Raw genomic sequence first — 18,297 nt, 5'->3', positions numbered from 1 at the left:
GAAAATTTTGTCAAAATTTTATTTCTAAACAAATTGTTGTCACAATTTTATTTCTATTAAATGTTGTTAAAATTTTATGTCTATAGAAAATTGTGTCAAAATTTTATTTTTATAGAATATTTTCTCAAAATTTTAGTTCTATAGAACATTTATTTCTATAGAACATTTTGTCAACATTTTAATTCTTTAAAAAAAATTTTCAAAATTTTATTTCTAAAGAAAGTTTTGTCAAATTTTATTTCTATTAAATGTTGTTAAAATTTTATGTCTATAAAAAATTGTGTCAAAATTTTATTTTTATCGAATATTTTCTCAAAATGTTATTTCTATAGAAAATTGTGTGTTATTTCTATAGAAAATTTTGTCAAAATTTTATTTCTAAAGAAAATTGTGCAAAATTTTATTTTTATAAAATATTTTTTCAAAATTTTAATTCTATAGAAAATTTTGTCAAAATTTTATTTCTAAAGATATATTTGTCATAATTTTATTTCTATTAAATGTGGTTAAAATTTTATGTCTATAGAAAATTACGTCAAAATTTTATTTTTATAGAATATTTTCTCAAAATTTCTATAGAAAATTTTGTCAAAATTTTATTTCTAAAGAAAATTGTGCAAAATTTTATTTTTATAGAATATTTTCTCAAAATTTTAATTTCAAATTTCATTTCAAAATTTTATTTCTATAGAAAATTTTCTATAGAAATAAAATTTTATTTCTATAAGAAATTTTCTCAAAATTTTATTTCTATAGAAAATTTTGTCAAGATTTTATTTCTATAGAAAATTTTGTCAAAATTTTATTTTCATTGAAAATTTTGTCAAAATTTTATTTCTATAAGAAATTTTATCAAGATTTTATTTCTACAGAAAATTTTGTCAACATTTTTTTCTATAGAAAATTTAGTCAACATTTTATTTCTATAAAAAATTTTGTCAACATTTTTTTCTATAGAAAATTTTGTCAAAATTTTATTTCTATAGACAATGTTGTCAAAACTTTATTTCTGTAGAAAATGTTGTCAAAATTTTATTTTTATAGCAAATTTTGTCAACATTTTATTTATATAGAAAATTTTGTCAAGATTTTATTTCTATAGAAAATTTTGTCAAAATGTTATGTTTATAGGATATTTTGTCAAAGTTTCATTTCTATAGAAAATTTAGTCAAAATTTTATTTCTATAGAAATTTTAGTCAAAACTTAATTTCTATAGAAAATTTAGTCAAAATTTAATTTCTAAGAAAATTTTGTCAACATTTTATTTCTATAGAAAATTTTGTAAACATTTTATTTTTATAGAAAATTTTGTCAAAATTTTATGTGTATGGGATATTTTATCAAAATTTTATTTCTATAGATTTTTTTTTTCAAAATTTTATCTCTATAGAATTTTTTTTTTTTTTCAAAATTTTATTTCTACAAAAAATTCTGTCAAAATTTTATTTCTATAGAAAATTTTGTCAAAACTTTATTTCTATAGAAAATTTTGTCAACATTTTTTTCTATAGAAAATTTTGTTATGTTTGTAGGATATTTTGTCAAAGTTAAATTTCTATAGAAAATTTTGTCAACATTTTATTTCTACAGAAAATTTAGTCAAAATTTTATTTCTATAGAAAATTTAGTCAAAACTTAATTTCTATAGAAAATTTAGTCAAAATTTAATTTCTAAGAAAATTTTGTCAACATTTTATTTCTATAGAAAATTTTGTAAACATTTTATTTTTATAGAAAAATTTGTCAAAATTTTATGTGTATGGGATATTTTATCAAAATTTTATTTCTATAGATTTTTTTTTTTCAAAATTTTATTTCTATAGATTTTTTTTTTTTTCAAAATTTTATTTCTACAAAAAAATCTGTCAAAATTTTATTTCTATAGAAAATTTTGTCAAAACTTTATTTCTATAGAAAATTTTGTCAACATTTTTTTCTATAGAAAATTTTGTCAAAATGTTATGTTTGTAGGATATTTTGTCAAAATTTTATTTCTAAAGAAAATTTTGTCAAAATGTACGGGTTATTTTTTTTTTTTAAATTAACCTGTATTCCAAATCTTTTAGTGAGAAAGATTTCATACATACCAAATACTTGGTTAACAAAAACCTATTTCTTCTCTGCGTGAATATTGGGATGCAATCATATTTCCAATTGGATCATAGGAGTTTGTCCACCACATGTGGTAATAGCGCGAGACAGACCTGATGCCTCAACATAAGTTTATGTTAAACATATTCGTTTGCCCATTGCCTTGAGGAGGAGGACATCAACACGCAAAAATGGTCTACAATAGTGAATATGTTTGGATAGGTCATTGGCATTTATTTTCTACAAATGTTCACCAGATGATGCAAAAAATTCATATAATTTGTTTTTGGTTTTCACAAAAACATAATATTGCGACATTTTTTTTTTGTACTATAAATTAACATCTGCATTATTTGATCTAGGTTTTCTTGTTTTTTTTTATTTTTTTTATTATTGATGTCACATCCAAACGCCAAATGCGCTGATGCGCTGATGCAACGCGTGCAACACATGCCAACCATTTTGTGATCGTTATGATCAACATGAGCTAATGATCGCAGATTGTCTGGCAATATTAGCACTGGTACGCATGCGCAATGAGATGAAAATATTGAAATAGTCCATAACATAGGTTTTGTTTATGTGCTTATGGTGGCTTGAGACATTGTCTACTAGTAAATGTGGTTTTTCAAATATCATAAAAAAAACATATGGTCGTCTTTGGATTGGTGGCTGAATATTGGCCCCATACTCAGGACATTTGTTCTATGGGTCATTGCCCGATGGATGCGTTAGCAGAAATGCAAAACAAAGCTGTTCCTATTAAAAGTTGTATATTTACAAAAAAAAAAAAAAACTCTATTCCAAAGGCACATATGCCTCGATGCGAAAATATGCTATTCATGGGAGTACAGTTAAATTTTGATGTCCATAATGTGGAACTAGAACCAAAATAATTCCTAAATTTATTCAGCGGAAGAAGAAAATTACACCCAGAAAATAAGTAAACCCACCATGAAAGAAAATGTAGGTTTATATTAGAACATTTTAAACTAAACTATTTTAGTAATTGCAGCATGATACAAATAAGTCAATAATTTTTGTCAAATAGAAGAAAATTTATTAAAAATAATAATTGTTTTTCTTTTGTTTAATAACATTTCATATTTTGGAAGAAAAAACTTGGTATTAAAATTTTTTAAAATGTCTTTAGCGCTACATTTAGCAGACACAATTTAGGAAAAATTAAGCTGTTCGAGAAACTTATGAACTCAATTTAAGCAAACTTCGCCAATTTTAGGAAAATATATATTCATATTGTGTACTTCATTTGTACAAAACTTTTTCCTCACTTTTAGTTCACGTCATTAAAACAAGCAAAAAATGGTTAAAATAAGAAACATTTTGTCAAAATTTTATTACTGTAGAAAATTTTGTCAAAAATTTTATTACTGTAGAAAATTTTGTCAAAATTTTATTTCTATATAAATTTTTGTCAAAATTTTATTTCTATAGAAAATTTTGTCAACATTTTATTTCTGTAGAAAATGTTGTCAAAATTTTAGTTCTATAGAAAATTTTGTCAATATTTTATTTCTATAGTAAATTTTGTCAATATTTTATTTCTGTTGAAAATTTTGTCAAAATTTTATTTATATAGAAAAATTTGTCAAAATTTTATTTCTATAGAAAATATTGTCAGAATTTTATTTCTGTAAAAAAATTTATTTCTATAGAAAATTTTGTCAAAATTTTATTTCTGTAAAAAATTTTATTTATATAGAAAATTTTGTCAAAATTTCGTTTCTATAGATAATTTTGTCAACATTTTATTTCTATAGATAATTTTGTCAAAATTTTATTTCTATAGAAAATTTTGTCAGAATTTTATTTCTATAGAAATTTTGTAAAAATTTTATTTCTGAAGAAAGTTTTGTCAAAATTTTATTTGTATAGAAAATTTTGTGAAAATTTTACTTCTATAGAAAATTTTGTGAAAATTTTATTTCTATAGAAAATTTTGTCAAAATTTTATTTCTATAGAAAATATTGTCAAAATTTTATTTCTATAGAAAATTTTTGTTGGGAAAATATGAACTTTTTTCATATTTAGTAAAATTGTCTGCTTCATTTGTATAAAACTTTTTTTCTCATTTTTAGTTCACGTCAATAAAACAAGCAAAAAATGGTTAAAATAAGAAAAATTTTGTCAAACTTTTATTTCTATCGAAAATTTTGGTAAATTTTTTCAAACTTTTATTTCTTAGAAAATTTTGTCAAAATACTATTTCTATAGAAAATTTTGTCAAAGTTTTATTTCTATAGAAAATTTTCTCGAAATTTTATTTCTATAGAAAATTTTGTCAAAATTTTATTTTATTTCTAATTTTGTCAAAATTTTATTTCTATGAAAGTTTTGACAAAATTTTATTTTATTTGTAATTTTGTCAAAAATTTTGTGAAAATTTTATTTATATAGAAAATTTTGTGAAAATTTTATTTCTATAGAAAATTTTGTGAAAATTTTATTTCTATAGAAAATTTTGTGAAAATTTTATTACTATAGAAAATTTTGTCAAAATTTTACTTCTGTAGAAAATTTTGTCAAAATTTTATTTCTATAGAAAATTTTGTGAAAATTTTATTTCTGTAGAAAATTTTATCAAAATTTTATTTCTATAGAAAATTTTGTCGAAATTTTATTTCTATAGAAAATTTTGACAAAATTTTATTTTATTTCTACTTTTGTCAAAATTTTATTTCTATAGAAAATGTTGTCAAAATGTTATTTCTATAGAAAATTTTGTCAAAATTTTATTTCTATAGAACATTTTGTCAAAATTTTATTTCTATAGAAAATTTTGTGAAAATTTTATTTCTATAAAAAATTTTATCAAAATTTTATTTCTTTAGAAAATGTTGTCAATATTTTATTTCTATAAAAAATTTTGTCAAAATTTTATTTCTATAGAGAATTATGTCAAAAATTTTATTTCTATAAAAAATGTTGTCAAAATTTTATTTCTATAGAAAATTTTGTCAACATTTTATTTCTATAGAGATTTTTGTCAAAATTTTATTTCTATAGAAAATTTTGTCCAAATTTTATTTCTGTAGAGAATTTTGCCAAATCTTTTTTCTATAGAAAATTATGTCAAAAATTTTATTTCTATAAACAATTTTGTCAAAATTTTATTTCTATAGAGAATTATGTCAAAAATTTTATTTCTATAACAAATTTTGTCACAATTTTATTTCTATAGAGAATTTTGTCAAAATTTTATTTCTATCGAAAATTTTGTCAAAATTTTACTTCTATCGAAAATTTTGTCAAAATCTTATTTCTATAGAAAATTCTGTGTAAATTTATTTTTATAGAAAATTTTGTCAAACTTTTATTTCTATAGAAAATTTTGCCTACATTTTATTTCTATAGAAAATTATGTCAAAATTTTATTTCTATAGAAAATTATGTCAAAATTTTATTTCTATAGAAAATTTTGTCAACATTTTATTTCTATAGAGAATTTTATCAAAATTTTATTTCTATAGAAAATTTTGTCCAAATTTTATTTCTGTAGAGAATTTTGCCAAAATCTTTTTTCTATAGAAAATTATGTCAAAAATTTTATTTCTATAAACAATTTTGTCAAAATTTTATTTCTATAGAGAATTATGTCAAAAATTTTATTTCTATAAAAGATTTTGTCAAAATTTTATTTCTATAGAGAATTTTGTCAAAATTTTATTTCTATCGAAAATTTTGTCAAAATTTTACTTCTATCGAAAATTTTGTCACAATTTTATTTCTGTAGAAAATTTTGTCAAAATTTTTTTTCTTAGAGAATTTTGTCAAAATCTTATTTCTATAGAAAATTCTGTGTAAATTTATTTCTATAGAAAATTTTGTCAAAGTTCTATAGAACATTTTGTCAAACTTTTATTTCTACAGAAAATTTTGTGTAAATTTATTTCTATAGAAAATTTTGTCTAAATTTTATTTCTATAGAAAATTTTGTCTAAATTTTATTTCTATAGAAAATTATGTCAAAATTTTATTTCTATAGAAAATTTGTCAAAATTTTATTTCTATAGAAAATTTTGTCAAAATTTTATTTCTATAAAAAATTTTGTCAAAATTTTATTTCTATAGAAAAATTTTAATAAAATTCTATCTCTATAAAAAATCTTCTCAAAATGTTATTTTTTAGAACATTTTGTCAAAACTTTATTTCTGTGGAAATTTTTGTCAAAATTTTGTTAAAATTTTATTACTGTAGAAAATTGTATGAAAATTTTATTTCTATAGAAAGTTTTGTCAAAATAATATTTTAAAAATATAAAATAAGAAAAAAAACTCACATTTGGCAAAATTTAACTAAAATTAACTAATTTTCTTGAACTAAAATGAAGTTAAATCGGCTACAAAAAATTTCGTTGTCTTTTTGCTGGGATTATAATGAGAACCAAAAAGTCAAAAAGTCGACTTTTAAAAAGTTTTTCAAATTTTGTCGCGTTTCCAATTATTTTATTTTTTAATTTTTTATTTTTTAAAGTACGATTTATTGATTTTGATTCAATCTAAATGTAAACCTATATGTTGTTCGACTGGTCAGGAATTAGGCCGTTGATGTTGTTGTTGTTGTAACAGTTTTTAATGTAGTTTCATCCATTTTGTTTTATGCTTAGGTAGTTCAATTAGTAGCCAGATCAAGGAACTCTGCGACAAGGATGAGGTGTGTCGAGAGTGATCTGGTGGTGAGACGGGTAGGCTAAGATATGACGATGTCATGTGGCCCTTGATTACAGATGGGACACACGTCAGCTACGCTGCTATCAATTACTGATAAGTAGGAATTGAGGCGGCTGCACTTGCCTGATCTTAGATGGGCCAAAACTACCCTGCCTTGGGAGGAGGTCAAAACTGGTCTGCCTTGGGAGGTCTCTCTCCTCCGAGAATAGGATTAACCTTGTAGCTTCTCACCGTTTCAGCTACAGTATCCTCATGAATCCTGTTCAGACCTGTCTGGTATGCAGCCTGATCTAGAGGCTCTCTTTTATAACGCTGGATCTCGCGCTCGAGAAGGTGAAGATCAACTCTTACATTCCTGGGTGGAGGTGGTCTATCCACAAGATGGCAATTTTGATGACGTGTTGTTAGGCCGTAGATAATTTTGGGGGGTGTTGAAATTGGTATTGTTGATGAACTGAAGGTCCTTGATTGTTGTTTTGACTTCGGTGCTCACATTAACTGCATTAGATTCAGGATTATTTTTACGCTATCTAGACTGTATTCCTTAAATACTTGTTTGGCGCGCCATATACGGAAGGATGTTGCATCAGCCTTTTTGATGTTTGTGTTTTATTCAAAATCAACATCGGCCCTTGAAATTTTAACCAACAATTTTTCAACAATTTTTTAAAAGATTCAATTACTGGGAGTTGAGTACTTGACCAGACTCCTCAATTTGTCCTTAGAATCGTTCATTATACCCGATGTCTGGAAAATGGTGATTCCACTACTGAAACCAGGCAAAGACTCGAGCAAGGGTGAATCGTACAGACCGATTTCCCTTCTCTCGTCAGTAGCCAAGACAATTGAGGCACTATTTCTCGCCAGCCTTGTGGATAATTTTCCAGCTGATAATCATCAACATGGATTCCGCAAAGTACTTAGTACGACAACGGCTTTGCATGCCATTTCAGCTTTTATAGATAGGGGACTCAATCAGCCCAAGCCGTGTCACAGGACGGTCCTCGAGGCGCTTGACCTATCGAAGCCATTCGATACGGCTCAACCGAGGACATCGAGAACACGTCCCTACCGGCAGGAACCAAGCGTTGGGTTACTAATTATCTGTGCGGACGCCAGTCGTATGTGGAATTTAGGGATAGGAAATCAAGACCCCGTAGAGTGAAACAGGGAGTTCACCAGGGTGGGGTGATATCTCCGGCACTGTTTAACCTCTACCTATCCTCTAATACACATCTTCCAGACGGCGTCGAGATTGTATCATACGCAGACGATTGTACAATCTTGGCATCTGGGCCCAATGTTGATGACATCTGCGATCGATTAAATGTCTACCTCGTTCATCTTACCAGTTATTTCACTGCGAGCGACTTGAGGATATCCCCCACCAAATCCTCAGCCACACTATTCACTACATGGACGGCAGAAGTACGCAGGAAGTTGAATATTAGTGAAATAATTCCGACCATAAATTACCCCATGATTCTTGGGGTCACATTCGACAGCCTTTTCAGATCGTCAGCCCATGCCACTGCAATTTGTAATAAGCTCCGTGGTAAAAACAAGGTTCTCAAGTCACTTGCCGGCAATACTTGGGGTGCCGACAAAGAAACCTTGTTAACTGCCTATAAGGCAATTGGCCGGTCAGTGCTAAATTATGCAGCTCCAGTGTGGACACCGCAGACTAGTGATACGCAGTGGAATAATAAATACAGAACTGCCAGAACGCTGATCTTATAACTGCGACTGGGTGTTTCCGCAGCACACGCCTGGATCACCTTTATGTGGAGACAAAGATCATCCCTGTGTGAAGGCACAACTACATGTTGTCAAAGTAGTATCTCCTGGGTTGTTATCGCAGTAAGCATCCAAACCACCATCTCATGGATACACAACCACCACCCAGGTGGTAGCGTAAGGGTTAACATACATCATCTAGAGCACGAGATCCAGCGCTACAAAAGAGAGCGTCTAGATCAAGCAGCGTATCAGGCAGGTTTGAACAGGATTTATGAGGATACTGTAACTGCAGCGGTGAGAAGCTACAAGTTTAATCCTGTTCTCGGAGTCCGACCAGCGCCCTTAGCACCGGAGGAAAGAGACCTCCACGGGTAGTTTTAGCCCAAATTAAGATCAGGCCTATGCAGCCGCCTCAATTCCTACTTATCTGTGATTGATAGCAGCGTAGCTGACGTATGTCCAATTTGTAACCAAGGGCCACACGGCACGCTTCATCTTTTCTCTTGCCAAGCTGAACCAACCCGACTTACCACCAGATCACTCTGGACACACCCCACCTTAGTAGCAGAGTTCCTTGATCTGGTCACAAGTTGAAGAACCAAGAGTATAACATAATAAGTATATACAGCACTAAGTTCGGCCGGGCCGAATCTTAAATACCCACCGCCATGAACCAAATATTAGGGTTTCCTTTGAAATTTCAGGAGGGCTTGAGGACTTGAGGACACTTCCCGAAGATAAATTTAAAGTTTTCACCTATGAGGACTATATCAGATTCTGGATTTATAAGAACCATTTTTGTTTGAGTTTTATAGGAATCATTAACATCTCTTGTAAGTGTGCAAGAAAATTATAAAATAACGTCTTGATTTAAAATCTTAAATCTGTAGAAAATCTGGAAATTTTACATTGAGTTTCAAGCAATTTTCATGATCAGTGCGCCCTCTACACCCTCAAAAAGTGAAGTCGGTCTATATAGAGGCATTACCAAATGGACCGATAAAAACTTAATCCGATACACGTTTTTGTGAGCCTAAAATACCAGAATATTTACAATTTCAGGCAAATCAGATAAAAACTACGGTTTCTAGAAACCCAAGGAGTTAAATCGGGAGATCCTTCTTATGGGGGCTATACTAAAATATGGACCGATACTCACCGTTTTCGGCACACCTCTTTATGACCCGAAAATACCTCTAGATTTCCAATTTCAGGCAAATAGGATAAAAACTTCGGATTCTAGAAGCCCAAGAAGTAAAATCGGGAAATCGGTCTATATGGAGGCCATACCAAAATATGGACCGATACTCACCATTTTCGGCACACCTCTTTATGGTCCTAAAATACCTCTAGATTTCCAATTTCAGACAAATTGGATAAAAACTACGGTTTCTATAAGCCCAAGACCCCAAATCGGGAGGTCGTTTTATATGGGGACCATACCAAAACATGGAGCGATACTCACAATTTTTGGCACACGTATTTGTGCTCCTACAATAGCTCTAGATTTCCAATTTCAGGTAAATTGAATAAAAACTGCGGTTTCTATAAGCCCTAGAAGTAAAATCAGGAGATCGGTCTATATGGGGGCTATGCCAAAACATGGACCGATACTCACCATTTTTGACACACCTTTTTATGGTCATAAAATACCTCTAGATTTCGAATTTTCAGGCAAATTGGATAAAAACTACGATTTCTATAAGCCCAAGACCCCAAATCGGCAGGTCGGTTTATATGGGGACTATATCAAAACCTGGGCCGATATAGCCCATCTTCGAACTTGACCTGCCTGCAGACAAGACGAGTTTGTGCAAAATTTCAGCACGATTGCTTCATTATTGAAGACTGTAGCGTAATTACAACAGACAGACAGACAGACGGACATCGTTATATCGTCTTAGAATTTCTCCCTGATCAAGAATATATATACTTTATATAGTCGGAAATAGATATTTCGATGTGTTACAAACGGAATGACAAACTTATTATACCCCCGTCACCATTTTATGGTGGTGGGTATAAAAATGGATGAAATCACAATGAACTGCTACAAGGCCGTAGCCAGGATTTTAATTCGGGGGGGGTTCAACTTAAAAAAAATATTCATATAATCTCATGTGTAGAAAATTTTATTTATGCATATGTATACAATATTTTTATAATATTAAATTGAGCCGACGGGCTTTTTGGGCAGCAAACAAATCAATTACTTCTTCAGTCGGCACATTTATTCGGCGATGAACGGACATTAATGCCAATCCATTGAGTGTACTCTCGCTAGTCGAATTTCTAAGATACGTCTTTAATCTCTTCATTGTTGAAAATGAAAGTTCGGATGAGTACGTAGTAACTGCAGGGATGGAAAATGCAGTACTATAGTACTTTTTTCAATACTTTTTCACCCCGGTCAGTTCCGTAGTACCCCCGCGAATGATTTAGTACCTTTTGTGTAGACATTTTTGAGTCGATATCAGATTTATGATACAATAGCTTTGACAAAATATTTTAATATTTTGAGAAAGTCTATATCAACCTTATTTGCTAATAGTCTTTTACCAATATGGCAAAACAGACATGTTCATGTGGGAAGAAAATCTCGATTTTGTAAAAGACATAGTCAAAAACAGGATTTTATTGAACTTCAAGAATGTTTTAGTCGAAAAAAGAATGCGATTCTATATTATCGATTTTTTATTTCGGTAGAAAATGTTGTCAAAATTTTATTTCTATATAGAATTTTTGCAAAATTTTATTTTTATAGAAAATTTTGTCAAAATTTTATTTCAATTGAAAATTTTGTACTAATTTTATTTCTATAGGAAATTTTTGCAAAATTTTATTTCTATAGAAAAAATTTTGCAACATTTTTTTTCACAGATTTTTTTTGCAAAATTTTATTTCTATAGAAAATTTTTGCAAAATTTTATTTATATAGAAAATTCTGTAAAAATTTTATTTTCTTTAAAATTTAGTCTCTTGACAATAATTTTCCAGTGAAATTTTTGTTGAAATTTAGTAAAAAGTACCTTTCCGCTCAAAAAATACCTTTTTGGTACTTTCTTAAAAATTGTATTTTCCACCCCTGAGTAACTGGCAAAGTGACCAAAATTTTTAAAAGAATATGCACGTTTGGAAATATCTCTTTATTGCACTCTCCAAGTGCTTCCATCGCTGAATTAGGCAGGTTCTTTTCGCAGGTTTTGCGCCATTTCATTTACACATGTGTGTTTGGCTGCTTCGTTGTTGTTGCTATAGCCAAACAAATCGAGTCATGTTCACAAAAAGAACAACAAACACAAATAAAAAGCAGAAAGACATTTTCCAAAAATGAAATTTGTGGTGCGAGAACAAAAACAATTTGTTTTTTTCGACCGTCGTTTGACGGGCTTTTCAACTAGTATTCTATGATTTGTGCAAGTTTTATAGGTAAGCGTTTTTCAAAATAAAACCTCCAGCTTTTCTTCAACATCTTCGATAAGATTTTTCTATGCAGCTAAAAATATATATTTATATAAAAATATTCATTCATTTCGGGGGGGGGGGGTTTGATCCCCCTCATCCCCCCCCCTCCCTGAATACGGCCTTGAACTGCTACAACAACATTCAATTAATTTTTTAATTGAAAAATCTTCAATCACGAAATTGATAGTATCAATCACTGTTTTAATTGGTCATAAAAAGAATACTTGATTAAACAAATTGCAAATTTCAATTTTTTTTTTGATTCAATTAAAATTAAAAATTTAATTGACGATAAGTTGACTTAAATCCCATATAAATGATAAAAATTAAGTTCAACGACTTGGTTTAATATCAAATATGTCCTTTTTGCTACAAAAAGGTATTTTATTTAATACACATATAAAGTGAACAATTCATAAACTTAAAAATTACAAACTAATGTATGACCATACAACTCATGAAAGTTGATGTATATTTTTGGAATATCAATAGCAGTTCTATGAGATTATATTTTCATTTATTTGAAACAAAAGTGATATACGAAAAAAAACAAAACATTTCATGAAACTAAAATTTAAAAAAAGGCAACTCATAAACTGCACCAACATAGATGTATATAAAAAGTTTAAATTTTACAAATTAATGCTTAGAAATACCAAATGAAGTTTAGACTTAAACAGTAATATAGACATATTGCTGTAAAGTTTGTTTGTTTTGGCACAAAAAAAACGAAACAAAAGGATACCAATTGTTAGGCTTATCTTAATTATTTGCAATTACAATTCAAAGTGCAATTGTCAACATTATGACATAGTGGTAGTATTATTATGATAAATTAGACAATAGACATTAAAGCTCTTGGGCATTTAAAACATAAAAAAATACAATACAAAAAAGGGGGGAGATACCATCATCAATCCAAACGTGAAGATTTTTCTGTGGAAATAAAAGAAAAATTAATAAATCAAAATCAAGATATCTAAGCGTTTCCTCCCTTACCATATAATTTTTTAAACATTACACTGTCGCGCGTTCTTCTACCATGTACTGTTGTCTTGAAGAATACCTCATTACTCACAGCATTACTATACAATGTTCTTATAACATCCAATAATTGTCGACGTGTCCTGTATCGCAGTGTTAATACATATTCGTTACTCTCTGGATCTATACAAACATCCGCTGAATCGTCATATTCTCCATTGGCTACGCCACTTGCTTCATCGTCACTTTGCTCTCCATAGCTGCTGCGACTGCACTCCTCTTTTATAGAGGCATCATCGTATCTAGGTACTTTGGATTCATGTTTGTTAAAATCAGGATCTGAAAATACAAAATTATTAAGTTTTAGTCAAACCTCTTTTACAAACTATTTTGATTATTTGTTTATTTATCTCTCAGACACACACACACATCTAAGGGACTTGTATACTTACCAGTTATATTGCGACGTTTATAGCATACAGATTTTTCGTACAACCTATGGTCACGTTTGGGGCAAGTTGAGATTTTAACGCAAAGTTGACGTTGTGCCAAAATATCGCCACTATAGAAATGAAAAGAAAAAAAATAATTTTTAATTACTACAATATAAGAAGACAAACGAAACAAATTCAAATAAATTTCTGGTCGGAGAGAGGAGCTATATATAAATACAAATCGCGCTTGTAAACAAAAAAACAGAAAACTTTGTCAAAATTGTATTTCTATAGAAAATGTTCCTCAAAATTTTATTCCTATAGAAAATTTTTCCAAAATTTTATTTCTATAGAATTTTTTTTAAAATTTTATTTCTATAGAAAATTTTCGTCAAAATTTTATTTCTATATACAATTTTCGTCAACATTTTATTTTTATAGAAAATTTTGTCAAAAATTTATTTCTATACAAAATTTTCTTAAAATGTTATGTCTATAGAATTATATTTTCATAAAACGTTTTATGACAATTTGATTTCCGTAGAAAATTTTGTCAAAATTTTATATAGAAAATTTTGAAAATTTTGTCACAATTTTAATTATAACAGGTTGGCTGATAAGTCCCCGGTCTGACACATAGATGGCGTCGCTAGTATTAAATGCATATTATTTTTATATAGTACCAACCTTCAAATGATTCGTGTCAAAATTTGACGTCTGTAAGTCAATTAGTTTGTGAGATAGGGAGCCACCGTGGTGCAATGGTTAGCATGCCCGCCTTGCATACACAAGGTCGTGGGTTCGATTCCTGCTACGACCGAACACCAAAAAGTTTTTCAGCGGTGGATTATCCCACCTCAGTAATGCAGGTGACATTTCTGAGGGTTTCAAAGCTTCTCTAAGTGGTTTCACTGGAATGTGGAACGCCGTTCGGACTCGGCTATAAAAAGGAGGTCCCTTGTCATTGAGCTTAACATGGAATCGGGCAGCACTCAGTGATAAGAGAGAAGTTCACCACTGTGGTATCACAATGGACTGAATAGTCTAAGTGAGCCTGATACATCGGGCTGCCACATAACCTAACCTAACCTAGAGCGTCTTTTGTGAAGCAAATTTTGTTATTGTGAAAAAACTGGAAATAAAGGAATTTCGTGTTTTGCTAAAATACTGTTTTCTGAAGGGAAAAAATACGGTGGAAGCAAAAACTTGGCTTGATAATGAGTTTCCGGACTCCGCCCCAGGGAAATCAACAATAATTGATTGATATGCAAAATTCAAGCGTGGTGAAATAAGCACGGAGGACGGTGAACGGAGTGGACGCCCGAAAGAGGTGGTTACCGACGAAAACATCAACAAAATCCACAAAATGATTTTGAATGACCATAAAATGAAGTTAATCGAGATAGCAGATGCCTTAAAGGTATCAAAGGAACGTGTAGGTCATATCATTCATCAATATTTGGATATGCGGAAGCTCTGTGCAAAATGGGTGCCGCGCGAGCTCACATTTGACCAAAAACAACAACCTGTTGATGATTCTGAGCGGTGTTTGCAGCTGTTAACTCGTAATACCCCCCTAGTTTTTCCGTCGATATGTGACAATGGATGAAACATGGCTCCATCACTACACTCCTGAGTCCAATCGACAGTCGGCTGAGTGGACAGCGACCGGTGAACCGTCTCCGAAGCGTGGAAAGACTAAAAAGTCCGCTGGCAAAGTAATGGCCTCTGTTTTTTTTTTTGGGATGCGCATGGAATAATTCTTATCGATTATCTTGAGAAGAGAAAAACCATCAACAGTGACTATTATATGGCGTTATTGGAGCGTTTGAAGGTCGAAATCGCGGCAAAGCGGCCCCATATGAAGAAGAAAAAAGTGTTGTTCCACCAAGACAACGCACCGTGCCACAAGTCATTGAGAACGATGGCAAAAATTCATAAATTGGGCTTCGAATTGCTTCCCCACCCACCGTATTCTCCAAATCTGGCCCCCAGCGACTTTTTCTTGTTCTCAGACCTCAAAAGGATGCTCGCAGGAAAAAAAATTTCACTGCAATGAAGAAGTGATCGCCGAAACTGAGGCCTATTTTGAGGCAAAACCGAAGGAGTACTACCAAAATGGTATCAACAAATTGGAAGGTCGTTATAATCGTTGTATCGCTCTTGAAGGGAACTATGTTGAATAATAAAACCGAATTTTGACAAAAAATGTGTTTTTCTTTGTTAGACCGGGGACTTATCAGCCAACCTGTTATAGAAAATTTTCGTCAAAAAGCTATTTCTATAGAAAATTTTCAACACTTTATTTCTATAGAAAATGTTCGTCAAAATTTTATTTCTATAGAAAATTTTGTCAAAATTTTATTTCTATACAAAATTTTCATAAAATTTTATTTCTATAGAAAATTTTATAAAAATTTTATTTCCATAGAAAATTTTATACAAATTTTATTTCCATAGAAAATTTTATAAAAATTTGATTTCTATAGAAAATTTTATGAAAATTTGATTTTCATAAAGCATTTTATGAAAATTTGATTTCCATATAAAATTTTATGAAAATTTGATTTCTATAGAAAATTTTGTCAAAATTTTATTTCTATAGAAAGCTTTATTTTGTCAAAATTTTATTTACACAAAACATTTTTTGAAAATTTGATTTCCATGGAAAATTTTGACAAAATTCTATTTCGTCAAATTTATTTGGGCAAAGCCCTATAGACTGCAAGATGGTTGGATGGACGCACGTTTCGGAATTACCACATTCCTCATCAGCATCCTCTACTTGCTGCAAAACTATCAACCAATTATCAGAATAAATTCAGGCAGTTCACTAAACCCAAAAGTAAACCACACTTGAACACAATGTTAGTAAAAAATATGGGAAACATTTAAATCTGAAGCAATTTTAAGGAAACTTCGCAAAAGTTTATTTATGATTTATCGCTCAATATATATGTATTAGAAGTTTAGGAAAATTAGACTCATTTTTACATCTTTTCGACTAAGCAGTGGCGATTTTACAAAGAAAATGTTGGTATTTTGACCATTTTTGTCAAAATCAGAAAAACATATATATGGGAGCTATATCTAAATCTGGGAGCCACCGTGGTGCAATGGTTAGCATGCCCGCCTTGCATACACAAGGTCGTGGGTTCGATTCCTGCTTCGACCAAACACCAAAAAGTTTTTCAGCGATGGATTATCCCACCTCAGTAATGCTGGTGACATTTCTGAGGGTTTCAAAGCTTCTCTAAGTGGTTTCACTGCAAAGTGGAACGCCGTTCGGACTCGGCTATAAAAAGGAGGTCCATTGTCATTGAGCTTAACATGTAATCGGGCAGCACTCAGTGATAAGAGAGAAGTTCACCAATGTGGTATCACAATGGACTGAATAGTCTAAGTGAGCCTGATACATCGGGCTGCCACCTAACCTAACCTAAACCTAACCATATCTAAATCTGAACCGATTTCAACCAAATTTGGCACGCATAACTACAATGCTAATTCTACTCCCCGTGCAAAATTTCAATTAAATCGAAAGATTGGCCACTGTGGTCATATGAGTGTAAATCGGGCGAACGATATATATGGGAGCTATCTCTAAATCTGAACCGATTTCAATAAAATTTGGCACACTTGACTACACTACTAATTGTACTTCTTGTGCAAAATTTTAAGCAAATTAGGGTAAAACTCTGGCTTCTGGGACCGTATTATCCATATCCGTATTAGTCCATATCCATATCGGGCGAAAGATATATATGGGAGGTATATCTAAATCTGAACTGATTTCAATAAAATTTGGCACACTGGACTACACTACTAATTGTACTCCTAGTGCAAAATTTCACCCAAATTGGGGTAAAACTCTGGCTTCTGGGACCGTATTAGTCCATATCGGGCGAAAGATATATATGGGAGCTATATCTAAATCTGAACCGATTTCAATAAAATTTGGCACACTTGACTATAGTACTAATTGTTCTTCTTGTGTGAAATTTCAAGCAAATTAGGGTAAAACTCTGGCTTCTGGGGCCATATAAGACCATATCGGGCGAAAGATATATGTGAGAGCTATATCTAAATCTGAACCGATTTCTTCCAAAATCAATAGGGTTCTATTCTGAGCCAAAACACATACTTGTGCCAAATTTGAAGTCGATTGGACTAAAACTGCGACCTAGACTTTGATTACAAAAATGTGTTAACAGACAGACGGACATGGCTATATCGACTCAGGAGCCCACCCTGAGCATTTTTGCCAAAGACACCATGTGCCTATCTCGTCTCCTTCTGGGTGTTGCAAACATATGTACTAACATATAATACCCTGTTCCACAGTGTGGCGCAGGGTATAAAGAGGAAGCACGCTCAAAATAAACCCAGCCAACTGCACTCAAATCGATGATTTGACGGTGGCAAAGGCAAAGAGATATGTTTGTACGAATTTATTTCGGCATAAGCCGGCTATCGTGGAAACTTTTTTTCGGAAGGTTCAAGTGTGGTTTACTTTTGGGTTTAGTGAACTGCCTGAATTTATTCTGATAATTGGTTGATAGTTTTGCTGCAAGTAGAGGATGCTGATGAGGAATGTGGTAATTCCGAAACATGCGTGCATCCAACCATATTGCAGTCTATAGGGCTTTGCCCAAATAAATTTGACAAACATTCTTTTCCTCTGTTGGTTAAGCTACACTTGTAGTTTAGTCAATGCATGGTTTTAAGCTGAATTTAAAAACAGCAATAATATTTTTATTTCTATAGAGAATTTTGTGAAAATTTTGTTTCTATGACTATTTTCTCAAACTTTTATTTCAATAGAAAATTTTTATTTCTATAGAAAATTTTGTCAAAATTGTATTTCTATGGAAAATTTTGCCCAATT

General features: G+C 30.5%; 1 protein-coding gene across 2 annotated transcripts in view; it reads right to left on the bottom strand.

Annotated features, from left to right (window-relative positions):
- Nucleotides 1-12,335: 12,335 nt before the first annotated feature.
- Nucleotides 12,336-18,297, bottom strand: part of p53 — a 61,361-nt gene continuing 55,399 nt past the window's right edge. For both annotated transcript variants that reach the window (XM_075290018.1, XM_075290028.1), the window contains 3 exons: nucleotides 13,428-13,537; nucleotides 12,991-13,314; nucleotides 12,336-12,927 (listed from right to left, as the gene is read on the bottom strand). In XM_075290018.1, coding sequence (XP_075146133.1) covers nucleotides 12,905-12,927; nucleotides 12,991-13,314; nucleotides 13,428-13,537 — 457 coding nt within the window. In that variant the 3' untranslated portion in view covers nucleotides 12,336-12,904. The remainder of the gene's footprint in view (nucleotides 12,928-12,990; nucleotides 13,315-13,427; nucleotides 13,538-18,297) is intronic.

This window comes from Haematobia irritans, chromosome 1, assembly GCF_050003625.1.
Source record: "Haematobia irritans isolate KBUSLIRL chromosome 1, ASM5000362v1, whole genome shotgun sequence".
Taxonomy (NCBI): Eukaryota; Metazoa; Arthropoda; class Insecta; order Diptera; family Muscidae; genus Haematobia; species Haematobia irritans.
The sequence above is the reverse complement of the archived record's forward strand: the minus strand, read 5'-3'. Positions and strand labels throughout refer to the sequence as shown.